The sequence below is a fragment of the Spinacia oleracea genome, chromosome 2 (assembly GCF_020520425.1).
Source record: "Spinacia oleracea cultivar Varoflay chromosome 2, BTI_SOV_V1, whole genome shotgun sequence".
NCBI lineage: Eukaryota > Viridiplantae > Streptophyta > Magnoliopsida > Caryophyllales > Amaranthaceae > Spinacia > Spinacia oleracea.
In genome coordinates this window covers 113719563-113736840 of record NC_079488.1, presented here as the reverse complement: position 1 = coordinate 113736840, position 17278 = coordinate 113719563, and the positions used below count along the sequence as shown (strand labels likewise).

Below are 17278 nucleotides of genomic sequence, written 5' to 3'. Positions count from 1 at the left end.
CCCGACAAGTTTATAAAAAAAAAGTAAATTCATTTGATAAAAACTCATTCTTAAGTGGACCATGCCTAAAAAAGGTCAACAACATGTCAACATGTTCCTAATTTATTTTGACATAATTATTAACATTATTATGACAAAAAAAAAAAAATCAAATTGATGTCGTTGATACATGTTGTGCTTGAATAATGTGATTTTAAGTCATTTTTTATTACCTTTAAAAACATAGATTTACTTTGATTCATAAAACGGTTACTATATATTTTTTTTACCTATAAATTATAAATGATAGTCAAATTAAAATTTATTAATAGTGTTAGATGTCAAAATGTAAGTATTAATATAAAACGGATGGTGTATTAAATAAACTCATTTGTGTCACTCGGGCACTTGCAAGTTGTAACTCAGTGCAAGTTAGTGGTAAATCAACAAACACTCAAACAGACTACTTTTGAAACAATGTTGCCATCGTTTGTCTCGTTGCCAAATCATAAAAATTAAAAATTAAAAAACAATTTTAGGACACTTATTCTTAATTGCAACTTGTAACGTCTTTAAAATTAAAAAGTATTTATAATTTGTTCGTTTGTCCCATCGACAAATTAAAAAAGTATTTTCACCATGATCCCTTTCTTGAAATATCCTAGTGCTTCAAACTCACTCTCCGATCTTTTTCCATCAAACAAGTAACAAATAATTCAACTAATCTAATACCTCATCTTATCTTATCGGATCCCCATGCAAAATGAATCAATTATTTACTTATGTCTATTTAGTGCTTGCTTAGTCCCATGCAGAAAGTATATTTTCACTTGAAGTTTCAATGTATATGAAAATGTTTTTCCTTGAAAATGTTAAGGTTTGTTTGGTGTTCGGACATAGATAATTTTAATTGCAACGGAGACTAAGTCCGTAATTCCTCGATTTGAATTCAATGTTATTGTCAACAAAATAAGGCACATACATTCACTGTGTAGGGAAGTAACATTCACATGTAATCATATGTCAAAAAAACAAACCTGTTAAATGGTAACACCTATTAAATGTTCGATCCAATCCATTAGTAACATTAACCCTGAAATAAACTAACTACATCAAATACATTTCCCAGTCTATTATAACCATATAACCAGTCAAATTTTAAGAGCTATAATTATAGGCGGACATCCAACACAAATTCGCAATTTCATACAGACCCTGAACGCTTCATCTATCAAACAAACATGGTAAGGCAATCCCACATTACTTAAGTCAAATCAATCACATATTCATACATTATGACAGCATGGTCAAAACATAACTTGATTGATACTTTATGCTAGTATAAAAAATGATAACAAAATGCAAACAAATGGACAAAGAAAATCAAAAACATTGCCATAATTAAGGATGATGAGATGCTAAAAGAGGACAAACCTTGTAGTGGACAGGTAGAGCATTCATCTCTTGGGGTCATGTTGTCAACCATTTCCACAACTCCAATATTATCTTTAATTAATAATTTAGCAAATTTAATTTAATTATATCTTAAAATAATTAACGAATTAAATGCTTTCATATCTACCCAAATCCAACCTAACTTTAGACCAACAAAGAAAAAACATGCTTTGCCTCAACCTATAAAACCCAAACCCAATTTTCATTTCAAAATTTTCTTGCTTTATAGGGACAAAGATTCACATTGAAAGTTCCTTTCTTTATTTTCCCACCTATTGCAAAATTGCAATTAAACAAGATTACAAAAACCCCATTTTTCAGCTCTTTCTAAAGTTGTTAGCTTTATCAATTTTGAGCATCAATCAAATTTCTCCATTGTGGGTTAGTTTCATTTTATCTATTAATTAATGAAAAAGGAGGAAAATCTTTCTTCTTACTCTTAGATTTGGTGAAGGAAGGGAATTTTATGCATACCCATTTTAGCAATTGAGTTTCTAGAGAGAGAAAGAGTGAGAATTTAGAGAGATAAAGTGGGAATTTAGGGAGAAAGAGTGAGAAGATGGTGGTGAGAAAAGTGGGGAAGTATGAGATAGGAAGAACAATAGGAGAAGGTACTTTTGCTAAAGTGAAGTTTGCGCAGAACACAGAGACGGGTGAAAGTGTTGCCATGAAAGTTCTTGATCGAAGTGCCATTCTTAAGCATAAGATGGTTGAGCAGGTGGTTTTCTCTCTCCTTGTCTTTGTTTGACTAAGAATAAGCTTACATTTCAGAGATCCACTAGGTTTTATAACTGGTTTTATGTAATTAAACTGGGAATTGGGTTGATTTTTTTACTTAGTTGTTGAATTTTCTTGTGATTTAGTTTGAATTTTGACTTAGTTATTGAATTTTCTTGTGATTTAGTTAGTTTGAAGCCTATAATTTATGTTGATTTTTGTATGGTAGGATTATGTATTTTGGATGGAGACTTGCATTGTTATCTGATATGTAATCGTTGAGCCTAATCGAAAATAAATTACTTAATCAATATCAGAAGGTAGTCCAAGACTTGATTTTGGTATGTTTTTTTTACTAGTGATTGAGTTTGTGGGAAGTGCAAGTACTACATGATGTTTTGGAGTACAATCAAATGCCAGAAATAGAAACATTAGTGGTTGATGTTCCTCCACTAGGCTAATATACTGTGAAACAATCTCAACTAATTAACGATAATCTGGCTTCTAGCCCACCCGCTCACCCGCCCACCAGGGCCACCACCCCAAGCCGAGATCATGGTCATCAAGGCCTTGAACATATAACCACAGGGTCAGTTACCCTGCCATTATCCGTTTGCCTCTTGAGCATCCAACTATGTGATTTACTTCTGAACAAGTTGTTTGGATCAATTCTCAATGTTCGTGTCTTTTGTAGCCTTCTAGGAGTTGCATGTCATTCTATATCAGGCCAATTTCGACAATGCTAACTTATGTTAGCTAGTCTTGTACCGTGATTTACATGAACAAACCTATGGGGCCGCCTATCCTTTATCGTGCTCATTCGTAGTTAAGTAGTCACACACTCACAGCCAACACCCATAATTTGGTTTTATGTTTAGTGTAATGCATACTTAGCAATTATGATTTTCCAGAAGTATAAACGGAATGATATAAAAATATAAAATACCTTTTTCTTCTAAAGAGTTTCACCACTTAGCAACTATCCCCAATTGATACTTCAAGAGATTGTTTTTGCTTACCATTTGTTTCGACGTTTTGTACTCCAAAGCTTCTAACGGATTCTCACCTAACAAATGGTAATCAATACAAGATGAAGTTTGCTTATGTTCTCCATTTTATTTTATTCTTGGGTGTTCAGCTTTGTGGCATTACTATACAATTATATTCAAAAGGATGCATAAAAGTTTATATACATAAGTTGGTCTGAAAAAGGCCCCCAGTTTCTACACTTGATATGTCAATTGCTGGTATTTTGTCCGAATTTATTTATATGAATTGGTCCAAATTTGCATACATGGGATTTTCTTGCACATGGAAGTATGAAACTGAATTTTGTATCAAAATAGATGCATTGCTTTCTTTCTCCTACCCCTCCCCGTCCTTGGTTGCTTCTATTCTTTCTGATTTTTGGGATGATCATGTTGCTAATGTTCACTTACCTGCACTTCACCTCTCTCGTTAATTTCCATTATTCTTGTTTGTATCATTTCATACTGAACATATACTGTCTTCCTGCAGATAAAAAGGGAGATAACCATAATGAAACTTGTGAGGCATCCACATGTTGTCCGTTTACACGAGGTAAGGATGTTGCCTTAACGGCCCGTTTGGTAGGCTGTAATAAACTAATTAATGGTGGGAATGAGAATAAATCTAAGTGTTATTTGGCAAGAAAATAATATAATGATGTCCATGGTGATGAAATTTTGTCTCAAACTTAGTGTTTTTCTTCATAAATTTGCATTCCCACCTAATACCACTCCCCAAATGGTAATGAGTGGTAATGGAAATTTATAAAGAAAAAGAGTTTGAGTGAACTAGCATTACTATGGGAATGGATATTGATTTTCCGTACAAATTTACATATAAAATCATTCCCATTGACACCATTTATGGTCGGCTACCAAACGAGCCGTAAGAATGTTTTTTTTATGTGGGGGTAGTGTAACTGAGGCAGAGTTCCTTTCCGTGACGGACTACAATTTATATATGCCGTCTGTAACGAATACATTTTGCCTAAGTAAATGAAAGAGTATATTACTAGTATGAATGGTAATAGTCCCCCTACTAAAAATATTATGATAAATAGTTTATGCTTTGCATTTTGTGTGAGGATGCATAAAATTCCTTGTGATAAGCTGATGGTGTCAACTGTGCAGGTCCTGGCAAGCCGTACCAAGATCTATATCATCTTGGAATATATCACGGGAGGTGAATTGTTTGATACAATTGTAAGTTTTCTTCTTAAGTTTTTGGTTTGAGATATAACATTTGACATTGTTATGTACCCCGAATTTACTTATGTACTTTGAAAGGACTCAAAAGAGTTACGTTAATACCCCTTCTAATTTTCCAGGCTCATCGTGGACGACTCAGTGAGGCGGAAGCTCGCAGATTTTTCCAACAATTAATTGATGGTGCAGAGTTCTGTCATAGCAAAGGGGTTTACCATAGGGATCTGAAGGTAATTTCCCTAATGTTCTCAAAATGGTCATTTAGTTGCATTGCCTAATGAACTTTCTAAACATCCTCATATATTGTTTGTCCAGCCTGAAAATCTTCTCCTAGATTCCCAGGGGAATTTAAAAATTTCGGATTTTGGACTAAGTGCCCAACCTCCAGAGGTATATATATGTCATTATTTTTATCCTATTTGAGAGATGTTATGTATTTAAGATGATTTTAACTTGGCTTGTGTTTGTGTAGGGTGTTAGTCTCCTTAAGACTACGTGTGGGACTCCTAACTACGTGGCTCCGGAGGTAAAAATTGCACTTTAGCAAACTACTTACGGCTCGTTTAGTAGCCGGTCATAAATGGTGTCAATGGGAATGAATTTGTTTGTAAATTTGTAAGGAAAATCAGCATTCATTCCCATGGTAATGCTAGTTCTCTCAAAATTATCTCTTTTTTATTTATAAATTTCCATTACCATCCATTACCATTTGGGGAGTGGTATTGGGTGGAAATGCAAATTTATGAAGAAAAACACCATGTTTGAGATAAGTTTCATTACCATAGACATTATGATGTTATTTTCTTGTCAAATAACACTTAGATTTATTCCCATTCCCACCATTTATTACCGGCTACTAAAACGGGCCGTTAATACAAAAAAATATTACCTTTTTTATGTCTTAGACCCATTAATCATATTCTTTTTTCAAATCTCTTACTAGGTTCTTAATCACAAGGGCTACGATGGTGCTTTGGCAGATATTTGGTCATGTGGGATCATCCTATATGTCTTGATGGCAGGTTATCTCCCATTTGACGAACTTGATCTCACGACATTATACAGTAAGGCATGAACATTTTGATTGGAGTTATCATGGCTTCCTTTTTAACATTGACCCTCTATTAAAGCTATGAGACAATTCAGCCTTTTGGTAACATTGATTCTTTGTATACTTGGTCTCTGTTAAGAAGTATCAAAGAATTAAAACTTATTTAGCATGACTCTCTTATCTCTGTATAATCTTCACACTTGACTTTTCCTTTATGATATGCAGATTGCGAATGCCGAATTTTCATTTCCATCGTGGTTCTCCATGGGTGCAAAATCTTTAATCAAGCGGATATTGGACCCAAATCCTCAAACCGTATGTTTCTCCTGTCAAACACTCGAACTTTAAGTGTTTTGCACAATTGTGTGCTTGTGTCTTCTATTTAGGAAGTAGATTTGCAGGGTTTTATTTTTAAAAAGTACAGGTTTCTTGTAATAATAAGGTGAAGGTCTAACTCATTTGCTAAGAAAGAATAAAAAGGTGAAAAGATCCAACTCAAAATGACTAATATATGGCCATGAAAAAAGTAACTTTACTTGATTTATTTATTTATTTGGGTGGATTATTAATAGCTTTTTTTGGGGGTATAACATGGAGTATGTTACTGGCTGTTAGTAGCGCGTATAGGGCTAGGAGTCTTAGAATTTCAAGTATCCAGTTATCATTTTTCCTTATTCCACATATTCATTTAGGAGTAATGTTATTTACTTTATCTAATTACTTTTGGAGTTCTATTCTGGTAGGACTTTTAATCTCTTATTAGTCAATACTCAGTAACTAATGGAGGCGGTAGTATGCTATAATCTGTTGTGATTTGCGAGGTTAATAGAATTATTCAGCACTTGTATGCGCAAGTGATTGACTTTGCTTAAGATCACCCTTACTGAATGATTTAATTTCACTTCCATGAAGTTTTGAACTGCTTTTCGCAATTTGTTTTATATTACTCTTGCTCAGACCATGTTTAATGACTTTATGTACTTACTGCTGAGTTGTATCTTCTTTTTTTCTTCTTCTCTGCAGCGTATTAGGATGTCTGAGATTAAAGATGATGAATGGTTCAAAAAAGATTATACTCCTGTTAGTTATATTGAGTATGAAGATGTCAACCTTGATGACATAAATGCTGTTTTTGATGAGACTGAGGTCAGTGTGAACTTTAGAACTTCATTCTATTTCTGTGCATATCTTCCTATTGTGTTATATACGTAGTACGGAGTAGTATTCCCTTGTAAAATTAAACAAAGACAGGTAGTTCACATCCCTCCTTTATATTCGCATTAAACTACTTCTAGAATCTTCTTGATGGCATCATTTGTGGAAACAATTTTTGCGCTATGCAGTGCAGATTAAGACCTGCTGTTATAAATTGGTGGCATAATAGTAGAAGTCATTCATATGTGACCTTATATTATCACCCTATAAGAGATGGAAGAAAAAAGAATAAAGGGTAAAGGGGGAAAGAGAACTCGTACTTCATACAAACTGGAAAGCTTGTACTACGTTGCCAAAAACTGACCTACAAACATTATGACGTCTGAGATCTTCTTTCTTATGTATCATTGATGCTTCTTTGTTGTGATATTCTAGGTGAAATCTTTGTCACTGAACAAAGAATGTTTGAACTCGTATGATCACTTAAGCTTATTCCCCAAATTAGTATTTTTAATTTTACAAAAACTTATATAAGATGGTCTTATGTTTAGGACTAATTTCTTACCAAATAGTTATACTGTTTAATCAAATAGTTACTCAACGTGATCAATAGTTATATTATATAATTATTAATTAGTAAAATATTTAATCAAATAGTTACTCAACGTGATCAATAGTTATATTATACAATTAGGAGACTAGTAAAATCCCCAATCAAATAGTAAAATATTTAATCAAATAGTTACACTTTTTAGTCAAATAGTTACAGTTTATAGTCAAATAGTTTTTTCTTTTATTTTAATGTTGATATTGTGACGGCTCGTAGGAGATAGTTCTTTAATTTTGTCCTTGATCATCTTTGCTACACATAATCAACATTTGTTGCAGAATCAGCAAGAGTATCAGCAGCAAGGAAATGATGATGTTGGACCATTGACTCTCAACGCATTTGACCTAATCATTCTATCACAAGGATTAAATCTCCAATCCTTGTTTGATAAAGGCAAGGTATCAAGCTGTATCTCCTGGCACCCTTTTACCCTTATTATCCCGACTCCATCATATGTTTTGTGGTTGTTTTTCCCTAGATTTTATTACTAAGCTTGATTTAATTTTTTCCTTAGATTGAAACCCTTGTAATGTCTTTTTCACTGCCTAAGTTTAAATTTCCGTTCCCTTTCTAGCAGGATTCAGTGAAACATCAAACTCGCTTTGTTTCACAGAAGCCAGCAAAAGTTGTTTTATCAAGTATGGAAGTAGTTTCCCAATCAATGGGTTTCAAGACGCATATTCGGAACTATAAGGTAGGAACTCTAACATAACAACCCTTCTCAACTTCAGTTTCGGGTTAGTTATTTGTAATACATGGTGGTAACTTCAGTGGCGGATGTTCCTTGTTAGTAGGGTGCGCCCCGCCCCCCCCCCCCCCCGGCGGAAAATTGCTTAGTGTGTTTTTAAGTTACAGCCCCCCTAAAATTGGTGTAGAATTGTATAGATTGCATACTATATTACTTAATTTATCTACTGGCCTCCCTCGTAAAACTGTTCAAGATACACCACTGGTAACTTTCGTCTATGTTTGTTAGAGATAAGTTTTTGTTAAAATCTCTTTTTATGGCAGGTGAGGATAGAAGGTCTATCAGCTGGTAAGACTGGAAATATCACTGTGATTCTAGAAGTAAGTTTTAATTGGACTTTGGTTACTATGATGTTCTGAAATTATTTCATTGATGGGGGAACTGATCAGATACATTTTTTAGGTATTTGAAGTTGCGCCTACATTTTTGTTGGTGGATATTCAAAAAGTTGCTGGTGATCTTAACGAGTACCTCAATGTTAGTTTTTTTTTTTTCACTCGTTCCTCTGAATGAAGTAGTCGTTAATTTTCCGGGTGGTTGAACTCATTGGAGGTGTTTTTTCATCTTTGTTGGCCTAATTATTAGCATCAACATTATTTTTTCTCGATTGCTGTTTCTGTTTATGCCATTCATAACTATATATCTCTGCTGGAAAGTAAACTACTACCTCTGTTTTACAATACTTGCATCATTTCCCTTCTTAATACTCCGTAACTTTTTTTGAGTAAAATGTCGTAATTAACCTTTCTTTTTTTCCTTTACAAAGCAGATTATCTTTTTCAAAAAAATTTCATTCCTCTAATCACATGGGCAAAAGTTTCCAAACTTCAACCACTTATTGGTTATTGTGCACAAAGAAACGATGCAAGTATTGTGAAGCGGTGGTAGTATTTCGCTTGCAGTGCTACTTAAAAATCATATAACTGATTGATGCTTTTCATGTTGTAGTTTTACAAAAACTTTTGTGAAAATCTAGAAGATATAATTTGGAAGTCTCCTAGTGACTCGGGAATGTCGAGAATTGGCAAGAGCAAGACGGGTAGAAAGCGTCCATAGCCTTTGTCTTACTTCAGATTGACTAGGGAGGCATTTGGATTGTGTTACTGACTGACTTTACAATCCTGCATCAACATCAGTTGTAATCCATGAAAGAAAACTCTGTGACGTGGTGCTAAATAGAGGATTGAGTAGCAAATATCACCTCCAAATGGTGTTTATAGAATTTTCTGTACTACATTTCGTAGATTTGTGCAAAGATTACCTTATTTATATGGTTTTTTGTATATCTTGTTGGCTTTGTTTGTTATTTGAAAGGAAAACGAATCAAACTTGGCAAGAACACATGCTAAATATGAACTTGTGTGCTTCTATACATGTAATAGTAAGCTGATAGTCTCAGACTTTTAATGTAACAATGTATTGTAATTATTTAATGTAACAACGTTTTGGAATTGTAGAGAATTTAGGCATTGTTTTCTCACTTAATCTGATCTGATTTTTCTAGTTTCTAGTCCGGATGTTATCTGTGAGTACATTTTGCTTTTTCTGATCTGGTCTTGTCTGATTTGATTTGATCTGATTTTTCTGGGCTAATCTAATCTAATAAGCAATGAGAATAAGGTGAAGAGAACAACAACCTGATTTATTATTGAACATGTAATGCAGTAATGTAAGCTTTCTCTATTAAGAACAACAAATATTTTGCTCATCTTGATACCAAAAAAAGAGATCAAGGTGTAAAATATCTGCAAACAATGGCGACAATTAACTTGTTGCTGTCATGAATACATGTCTGTTGCAAATTCATACCGACTGATATCGTAACTGCCAGGAACTCAAGAGTCTCCCTTCAATATGGTTCTTCTTTGGCCTCCATTTTTATACCTTGCTATTTTTTTTGCCATCTTAGCAACATTCTCGAACGCCATTGATTGCAATGTGAACAATGTCTACTCTTTGTATTTCATCGTCTCTTTCTCGAAACCAATTGTTGGAAATTGTTTAGCAAAGTCCTCAACAGCTTGCCTCACCTTCATGATCTCAGACTGGAAGGTGTCATTTGATTGCATAGTTGCCACAAAATCCTTCAGTTTTGTCCCTTCAAAACGAGGTTTCAGAATGGACATCATTAGATCATGCATTATTCACTTTCATTGTGGATGATTATGGCTCTATTTGGTAAGGGTGTAAAAGGTTTTCATGGAAAACGATTTCCCCCTTTTCAATTATTTTACGTTGTTTGATTTGACAAGGGATGAAAAACAAATTTCCATAACTCCCTCAAAGGTGGAAAAACCTTTTTTACATTTGAAAGGGAGGGAAAATCACTTTTCCACCTTTCCTCCTCACCTCCCTCTCCCTTCTTCCCTTCAATCTTCTCCTATTTTCTTTTAAGGAACCAAACAAAAGAAAAACCAGTTTGGAATTGTGTTTTCCCTTGGTAAATGTTTTCCATGGAAAATCATTTTGCACTGAAAATGTTTTACACCAAACCAAACGGAGCATAGACGTACATGAACATGAGTGATTGAAGCAAAGTCACATACTAACCTGTTGTATCAGCCTTTATCTTTAATGCCAATTCCACAGCAGCATGAAAGAAGTCGGCTACTTTTTCAAAATCCTCTTCCACAAATCCCCTAGATGTTAGAGCAGGGGTACCTATGACAACAAAAGAGATAGTTTACACGGTGACAGCAAATGCAGTAATTCAAGGAAGTTGTATGATAGGTGACGATGGCATACCCATACGGATGCCTCCAGGAATCATGGCTGACACATCACCGGGAACTGTATTTTTGTTAGCTGCAATATGAACTGCTTCCATGACCTTTTCAACCCTTGATCCATCAATGCCCTTTCATGGGGAAAAGAAAAAGTCAACTAAGATTACATTCAAAATATCAACAGTCTGCTTATTTTCACCACACATTTCCAGTCCATAAATCCAACTATGAGTCGGGACAGAAATGGAAAATCACACTCCATAAACTATTGCATGTTATTTGAGTCAACGGAATCGTGTGGAGGGATGCAAATATTTCTATAAAACTGAAAGTAGGACCTGCAAAAGGTGTTATAACTCTAACAATGGAATAGTGACACTATTCTTAAGTTTTGAGCTTGCAGGACAAATCCTACTTAGCTGTTTGAAGGTTCCAGGAGAGCCGGGGAGGTCATGTCAACTAAATAAAACTCAATGTAGATTAGACCTGTTCAATGGGCCGGGTTAGGGCTGGTTTGGGCATAACCTATATTTTCATTGGGCCAGGCAGGGCTGGATTTGAAACGGGTTGGGCTGGGCTGGGTTCTACCTACAAAAAAACCCGGTTTTAAATGGGATGGATTCGGGTTTTTAAGGTCTATTGTAGATGAACAATTGGTAAAGCAAACATCAACAATGACCCATAATCCAGACTTCCAGAGTTCCAGAGCCAAATAACTTGCAGGCACATTAACGACAACACGTAAATAAAACCAGTTACCTTGTCTCTCAGATTCACCAAGACTAGATGGTTATCAGTCCCGCCAGAAACCAGGTGATACCCATTTTCAGCCAGCTTCTGCAGAAACAATAATGTTGGACCACAAGCCTTGTCAAGGAATTTGATACAACAATTTCTATAACATGCTATACATGAAAGAAATTGCTTAGCGCTTTTAAACAGTTTGTTTAATGTACCTGGGCAAACGCAGTGCAGTTACTGAGAACCTGTTCTTGATAGGCTTTGTACTCTGGAGTCCTAGCCTAAACATTACAAGGCATATGGAGAGTAAATCATGTAGATTAACATACATTACTGGGTGGAATCTTTTATCTGAACAAATTCATATGCAAAATTCAAGAAAAACCTGTTTCAATGCAACAGCTAAGCCAGCAATAGTATGATTGTGTGGTCCACCCTGAAGTCCTGGAAAGACAGCCTGATTGATTTTGTCTTCAAAATCATACATTACCTGCAACAAGAGAATTTACTTAGAATTCATATACTTGACCTATATGAACTATTCACTATTTATCTCATTAATGAAGTAACAGGCCCATAATTAGTCCCCAACACAACATAAAAATTTGGCTTCTGAACGTAACAATGGTTACACATATTTGTCCAGCTAAAATAATGGGGCAGGGGTTAACAAAGATGCAAAAGATGCCTGATATGAATGAATTATGCAGATTTTTCTCGTCAGAGAAACAAAAACTTACTTCCTGCCCTTTCTTGTTTATCTCCTTTAAACCCTTCCTGAAAAAAACCATTGCTCCTCGTGGCCCTCGGAGCGATTTATGTGTTGTAGTTGTCACTATGTCTGCATACTCAAAAGGCGACGGAATGACACCTGCAGCAACCAACCCACTAATATGTGCCATATCTGCTAGCATGATTGCTTTTTGCTTGTCACAAACCTATTGGATCAATATAAAAGAAATAGCATAGTAATTATTTCAAGAGAGACCAAGCCTTTGGGACAAAAGGAGAAAGATAAAACTATAGCAAACACAGGCATAAGCTCGGAAGTGCACCTTTCTGATCCGGGCATAATCATATAGACGAGCATAAGCACTTGCACCAGCAACTATTAATTTTGGCCTAAACAGAGTGGCACTCTTCTCCAGCTGCAATGAATCATATGAAACAGATTAGTCACAAACTTTCTCATAATGAACTTTAAGAGCTATAAAGAGTACTAGATAACAACACTACACAAAAATCTCGTTTATTCTTCTCTACAGAAAAAATTATGCTATATTTCGAGGACATCATAGATGGGCATCAATAAATACATCTACTGAAGTACATATACTTCATATATCCATATTTTTCTGGTAACACATTAAATTGACAACTAACAAGAAAAAATGAATGCAATCCTTTTCTCATCTATCCTAAAGCAAGAAGAACATGGAACACAATAGCAAATTGTCAAACCAAAATTTCTCCATTAACAAGATGAAGTGAAATTATGAAGCTCGGAAAGGGAGTACCTGGTCATAGTCAATGTAACCTGTGCTCTCATCCAATCTATATGGCATGGTCTCGAAGAATATGGACACGGCTGATATCTTCTTGGTGTCAGTCTGCAAGTAAAAAAAAAGTTGATTCAGCCTTCATTTCAACATGAAGGCTCGTAAGCCAACCAACCAAAAATTCCCATTAATTTAGAACTAACCAACTAATTTTACAGCTGTTTGGGAAATCTTAACTACCAAGCTGGGGAGGGGCGGAAGTAGTTTCAAATATACAAACATACATCCAGAACACCTCTGTTAATTTTCATCCAGGTTGAAAGGGTCTCTAATGGGCAGTTTTCCTGCTTGAGATCTCGAAACTTTAAACTCATTTCACATACTGAGGAAGCTGGGAATAGTGGAGAACTATAGCTTAAAAGGAGTATTAGTTATTACGTGACTCGAAAGACAGATGGTAAATTTTAATAAGAGTTCTGCCTGCAAATTGTAAGGCCACAGCTAAGTCAGTTTAGGCAGGTTAAAAAAATCAAGAAGCAATGGTTGACGATCTGTTCAGAAAACGAACCAATTTTAGGCTTGGACTTTGACATCCAGCATGCAAAAGCACACAGTATACATCCTTTTTTCTTTGGATCAAGTTGAATGTAATGATTTTAGTAACCAAAAGGGTTGAACAAACAATTGAAGGTATTGCCTGGTCTTCTTTGAGCTGAGTCATTTCTATATTACAGAAGAAATACATAAAAACTGAATGAAAGATAGTTGACGATTGTCTAGTTAATGCAACTTAACAAAACCCCACGATTATGCACACACGGAACACAAAACTCAAACAAAAGCTTCATTAAGCAAAGTTAATGCACCTGATAACCGTGTGAAAGATGCCCACCATGAGGAAGATCAAGTGCCATGATTCTTTCGTGAGGCTTCAGAAGTGCAGTATAAGCTTGGAAGTTTGCTGGTGATCCAGATAGAGACTGCACATTGACTGCAATAATAATGAGAAGAAGTAGGATGGAATACTTATCAATCATAAAGTATACAGCACTTTTCTTTTTCCGGGGTAGAGGGGGGAGTTAAAGTAGACGAAGAATTAATCTTCATTTCGGTTGAACTTAATACACCAGAAATAAAGTCTACTCTGAAATGAAGCTTATGAAGGTAGCTCAAAATATGGATTACTAAACAGAGACTGTTTTCATGAATTTTTCCGATCATTTTTCTCAACAATCTCATCCATTAAATTGAAAGAAAGTTCAATTAAAATCCTAATTGTTCACACATTTCATGCAAAATTATTGTGATTAAGGAAGGTATAGCATGCGAGTTTGACACAATTTCTGGACATGTGCTCGCAATTATGTGCTCACCTCCCCATTTAGCAGGATCCAGTTGGAAAGCTTCCAGTGCCCGCTTCTGACACAATGACTCGGCCATATCAATGTACCTAAAATGCATTCAACTGAACATGAGACACAAAACTATAATATCCGTAACTACATTAAGGGTATGGAAAAATGAGAAAAGGATGGAGCTTATCATACTCATTTCCTCCATAGTATCTAGCCCCTGGATATCCTTCACTGTATTTGTTAGTCATGACAGATCCAACAGCTTGCATTACTGAAACAGAGGTGAAATTCTCCGAAGGTATAAGCTCAAGCCCCTACAAACACCCATAAATTTCCAATGTGAGACTAATAGCAGGAATTTGCCCTAGAGGGCCTGTTAGGTAGGTAATAATGAGCAATGATACTGAGTTTGTGTAAGGTTGCTAAGAAAGTCTTGAATCATTATCCATGCTCATACAAAGAAAAACACTCACTTGGGGGTAGAGCTGCATTAGAATGCAAATTGACATTGGACTTCCCCAACAATATTACAGTCTAAATTACCGCTATCTATTACCAATACCAAGCAGACCGTAAATGTACACAGAATATGTTTATACAATCCAGATCACATCATGAAGTAGTGACTTCCACTTATCAATTAAGGTGGCTGACAAGTTGCTTCTTCCATGGCCATCTATAAACCCAAATTTTTACCAAGATACTACCTAGTAAACATCGGAATGAAGCCGTGATGCAGTTCATATTATTGAATCTAATCAAACTCCATTAACAAAATTGAACTGAGCAAAATCCATGAAGAAATTCTCAATATTGTGTAAGTCGTATAATCTTAATCAAAACATTAAGCATAACTTGTTCTATTCAAACATGAAAAATCGGTTTAAATACATTAAGTAATTGATTTACCTTCCATTGGCGAGCTTTTTCCAGCTCAATAATGTCTGCAATCTCAGGATCAATAACCTCAAGCGGTTCATTTAGCTGCTTTATCCACTAAACCAACAAAAAAGTATTAAATACAGTAAAATACGACCGCCATTGATACAAAGCACCAAACCCTAAATAACCAGATTGCAATATACCATCAAACAACAATTAAATCCAAAAAACGTAAAGAAATTTAATACTTCGTAGCTTACATTAACATGAGATCGATTAATTTCCGGAGAAGCTTCATTTGATAAAGAAGACTGAAGACAAAAATGCAGAAAAAGTTAAAATGTATGATCGAATGAAAATGATAAATGCGTAAGTTCGTAATATACAAGGAATGTTAACCATGTAGAAATAAAAACCGCCATTGAAGATAGGGCGAATCGAGGAGGAGGAGGAAGAAGAAGAGAGTCTGCGAAAAAGCGCCATTGACATCGCCATTGCCGCGTTTTTCTCTCTCTAAATGTGTCTGATTTTCTCTCTCCTCTGAGTTTTGTGGCGGTTCCTTGGGAAGGGGACGGAGATGCAGTTGAGTAGAGTGGTGTTTGTGTCAGCAATAAGACATTTTGTTACTTTCAAACTTTGGTGGGTTGGTGGCTTGGTGCGGTTGTTGTCGATAGGACCTACATTTACTATTGGATTTGAGGCTTTTGTTTTTAGAAAAAATACAAAGTACGGAGTATATTATTCTTACCTCTACAAACAAAATTGATAAATTATTTTCACCTTATAAGAAAAACAAAAAAAAAAAAAAAAAAAAAAAGCGAAAATTGGCATCAACACCATTAAAAAATTTCGAGTTGAGTGTACCTTTCTTCAAATTCAAGTGGTTTAGGTGCACTTATCAGCATAACCTTTGACTAATAGCCAAAATAACACCAACTATAGTTATAGATGCAAACGTGCAGTGCATGTTATTAATGATACTGGAGTCTCAAAATTCCGTCGAAAGTACAATAATTTGTTAATTTTTTTACTATCTTTTATTAATTCATTATGGAGTAATAGCTTTGTCTTGTCCTTTTCGTTATAAAAGAACAAACTAATTTCCTCTATCTCCGGTTAATATATGTCCATTTGTATGCATGTGTATTACGTAGTAATATATTATTACTTCAATGTTATCGACAATTAATTTGAAAAATATTTTCTGTGTTGTTTGATCGTTGAATTTTGCAGTGATTTGACTGTGATATGTATATGTTTTGTGTTCTCTGTTCTGTTCAATATGTATATGTTTTATAAAATAAAATTTATCTTTCCCCATAAAAATAAAATCAAAAAATAATACTCTGTATAAAATAATGTAGATTTAACGGAGTTTTGGGACTCCGGCGTCACTAATGATATACATATATGCACTCATAGTTTTAGTTGGTGATGTTTTGGCTATTAGTCAAATGTTGTGCTACTAGGTGCACCCATACCACATTTGTTGAGGCCAATTTCACCTTAAAAAAAATTAGAAATTGTACTATTAATCTAAAAAAACAGAAAAATTATTATTACCAACTATTGTTATCTAAAACCTAGTTTGTTAGGAAACTCTTTAAAGTGTCACGCACGCATACATGACGAATAATGATGTATGTATATCCTACCGGTCTACCACTCTACCCCGGCCAATTATTTGAAATAAAATCAATTCATTTTCTACTACGTATTACATTAGAAAACTCGTGAATAAATATTTCACTACTATTCATCCAATACATTCTACTTTATTTCTCATTCGCCTCTTTAATTTGGTCAAACTATTCATTTTATATACTCCCTCCGTCCCGGAATACTCGACCCGGTTTGACCGGCACAGAGTTTAAGGGACTTAAATTGACTTATTTAATTTAATAGGTAGTAGTTGATAGTGGGGTATTATTTTAATGTAGTTAGTGGGAAATGTGTGAAGGGGTGGGGTTGGGAGAGAGTAGGGGTTGAATTTTTAATTATTTTTTGTATGGAGTAGGGGGTAGGTGGGTTAATAGGGGTGGAGTGAGAAATAATATAATATTGTTAGAATATTTCCATTTTTAAAAACAGGTCAAGTATTAAGGGGCAGCCCGATAAGAAAAACA

At 34.9% G+C, this 17278-nt stretch overlaps 2 protein-coding genes across 3 annotated transcripts; one reads left to right on the top strand and one right to left on the bottom strand.

Annotated features, from left to right (window-relative positions):
• Window positions 1–1434: 1434 nt before the first annotated feature.
• LOC110790897 (CBL-interacting serine/threonine-protein kinase 8) lies at window positions 1435–9434 on the top strand. Of its 2 annotated transcripts, none has more exons than XM_021995734.2 (14): window positions 1435–2152; window positions 3670–3732; window positions 4311–4382; window positions 4508–4615; window positions 4701–4775; window positions 4858–4911; window positions 5329–5454; window positions 5662–5751; window positions 6460–6582; window positions 7480–7599; window positions 7779–7895; window positions 8213–8269; window positions 8352–8426; window positions 8898–9434. In XM_021995734.2, exons 1-14 carry the CDS (start codon window positions 1994–1996, stop codon window positions 9003–9005), a joined length of 1347 nt encoding a protein of 448 aa, XP_021851426.1. In that variant the 5' UTR covers window positions 1435–1993; the 3' UTR covers window positions 9006–9434. The 2 variants fall into 2 exon arrangements, with proteins under 2 accessions (XP_021851426.1, XP_021851372.1); XM_021995680.2 differs by having other exon boundaries at window positions 1578–2152; window positions 7776–7895.
• A 136-nt stretch (window positions 9435–9570) lies between these two features.
• LOC110791035 (serine hydroxymethyltransferase 2, mitochondrial) lies at window positions 9571–15832 on the bottom strand. The gene is made up of 15 exons (XM_021995825.2): window positions 15552–15832; window positions 15413–15463; window positions 15180–15266; window positions 14463–14584; window positions 14289–14365; window positions 13782–13906; window positions 12934–13026; window positions 12472–12564; window positions 12157–12354; window positions 11802–11906; window positions 11632–11697; window positions 11435–11512; window positions 10695–10806; window positions 10500–10610; window positions 9571–10047 (listed from the first exon to the last, which is right to left on the bottom strand). Exons 1-15 carry the CDS (start codon window positions 15645–15647, stop codon window positions 9899–9901), a joined length of 1563 nt encoding a protein of 520 aa, XP_021851517.2. The 5' UTR covers window positions 15648–15832; the 3' UTR covers window positions 9571–9898.
• Between the last annotated feature and the right edge of the window lie 1446 nt (window positions 15833–17278).

Bases quoted from the DNA above. Each gene is read 5' to 3' on its own strand.
- LOC110790897 (XM_021995680.2), top strand. From the start codon at position 1,994: ATGGTGGTGAGAAAAGTGGGGAAGTATGAGATAGGAAGAACAATAGGA. The intron at 4,912-5,328 runs GTAAAAATTGCA...ATCTCTTACTAG, and splicing joins CTAACTACGTGGCTCCGGAG to GTTCTTAATCACAAGGGCTA. The intron at 8,270-8,351 runs GTAAGTTTTAAT...TACATTTTTTAG, and splicing joins ATATCACTGTGATTCTAGAA to GTATTTGAAGTTGCGCCTAC.
- LOC110791035 (XM_021995825.2), bottom strand. From the start codon at position 15,647: ATGGCGATGTCAATGGCGCTTTTTCGCAGACTCTCTTCTTCTTCCTCC. The intron at 15,464-15,551 runs GTTAACATTCCT...TTTTGTCTTCAG, and splicing joins GCGGTTTTTATTTCTACATG to TCTTCTTTATCAAATGAAGC. The intron at 14,585-15,179 runs GTAAATCAATTA...GGGTGTTTGTAG, and splicing joins AAAAAGCTCGCCAATGGAAG to GGGCTTGAGCTTATACCTTC.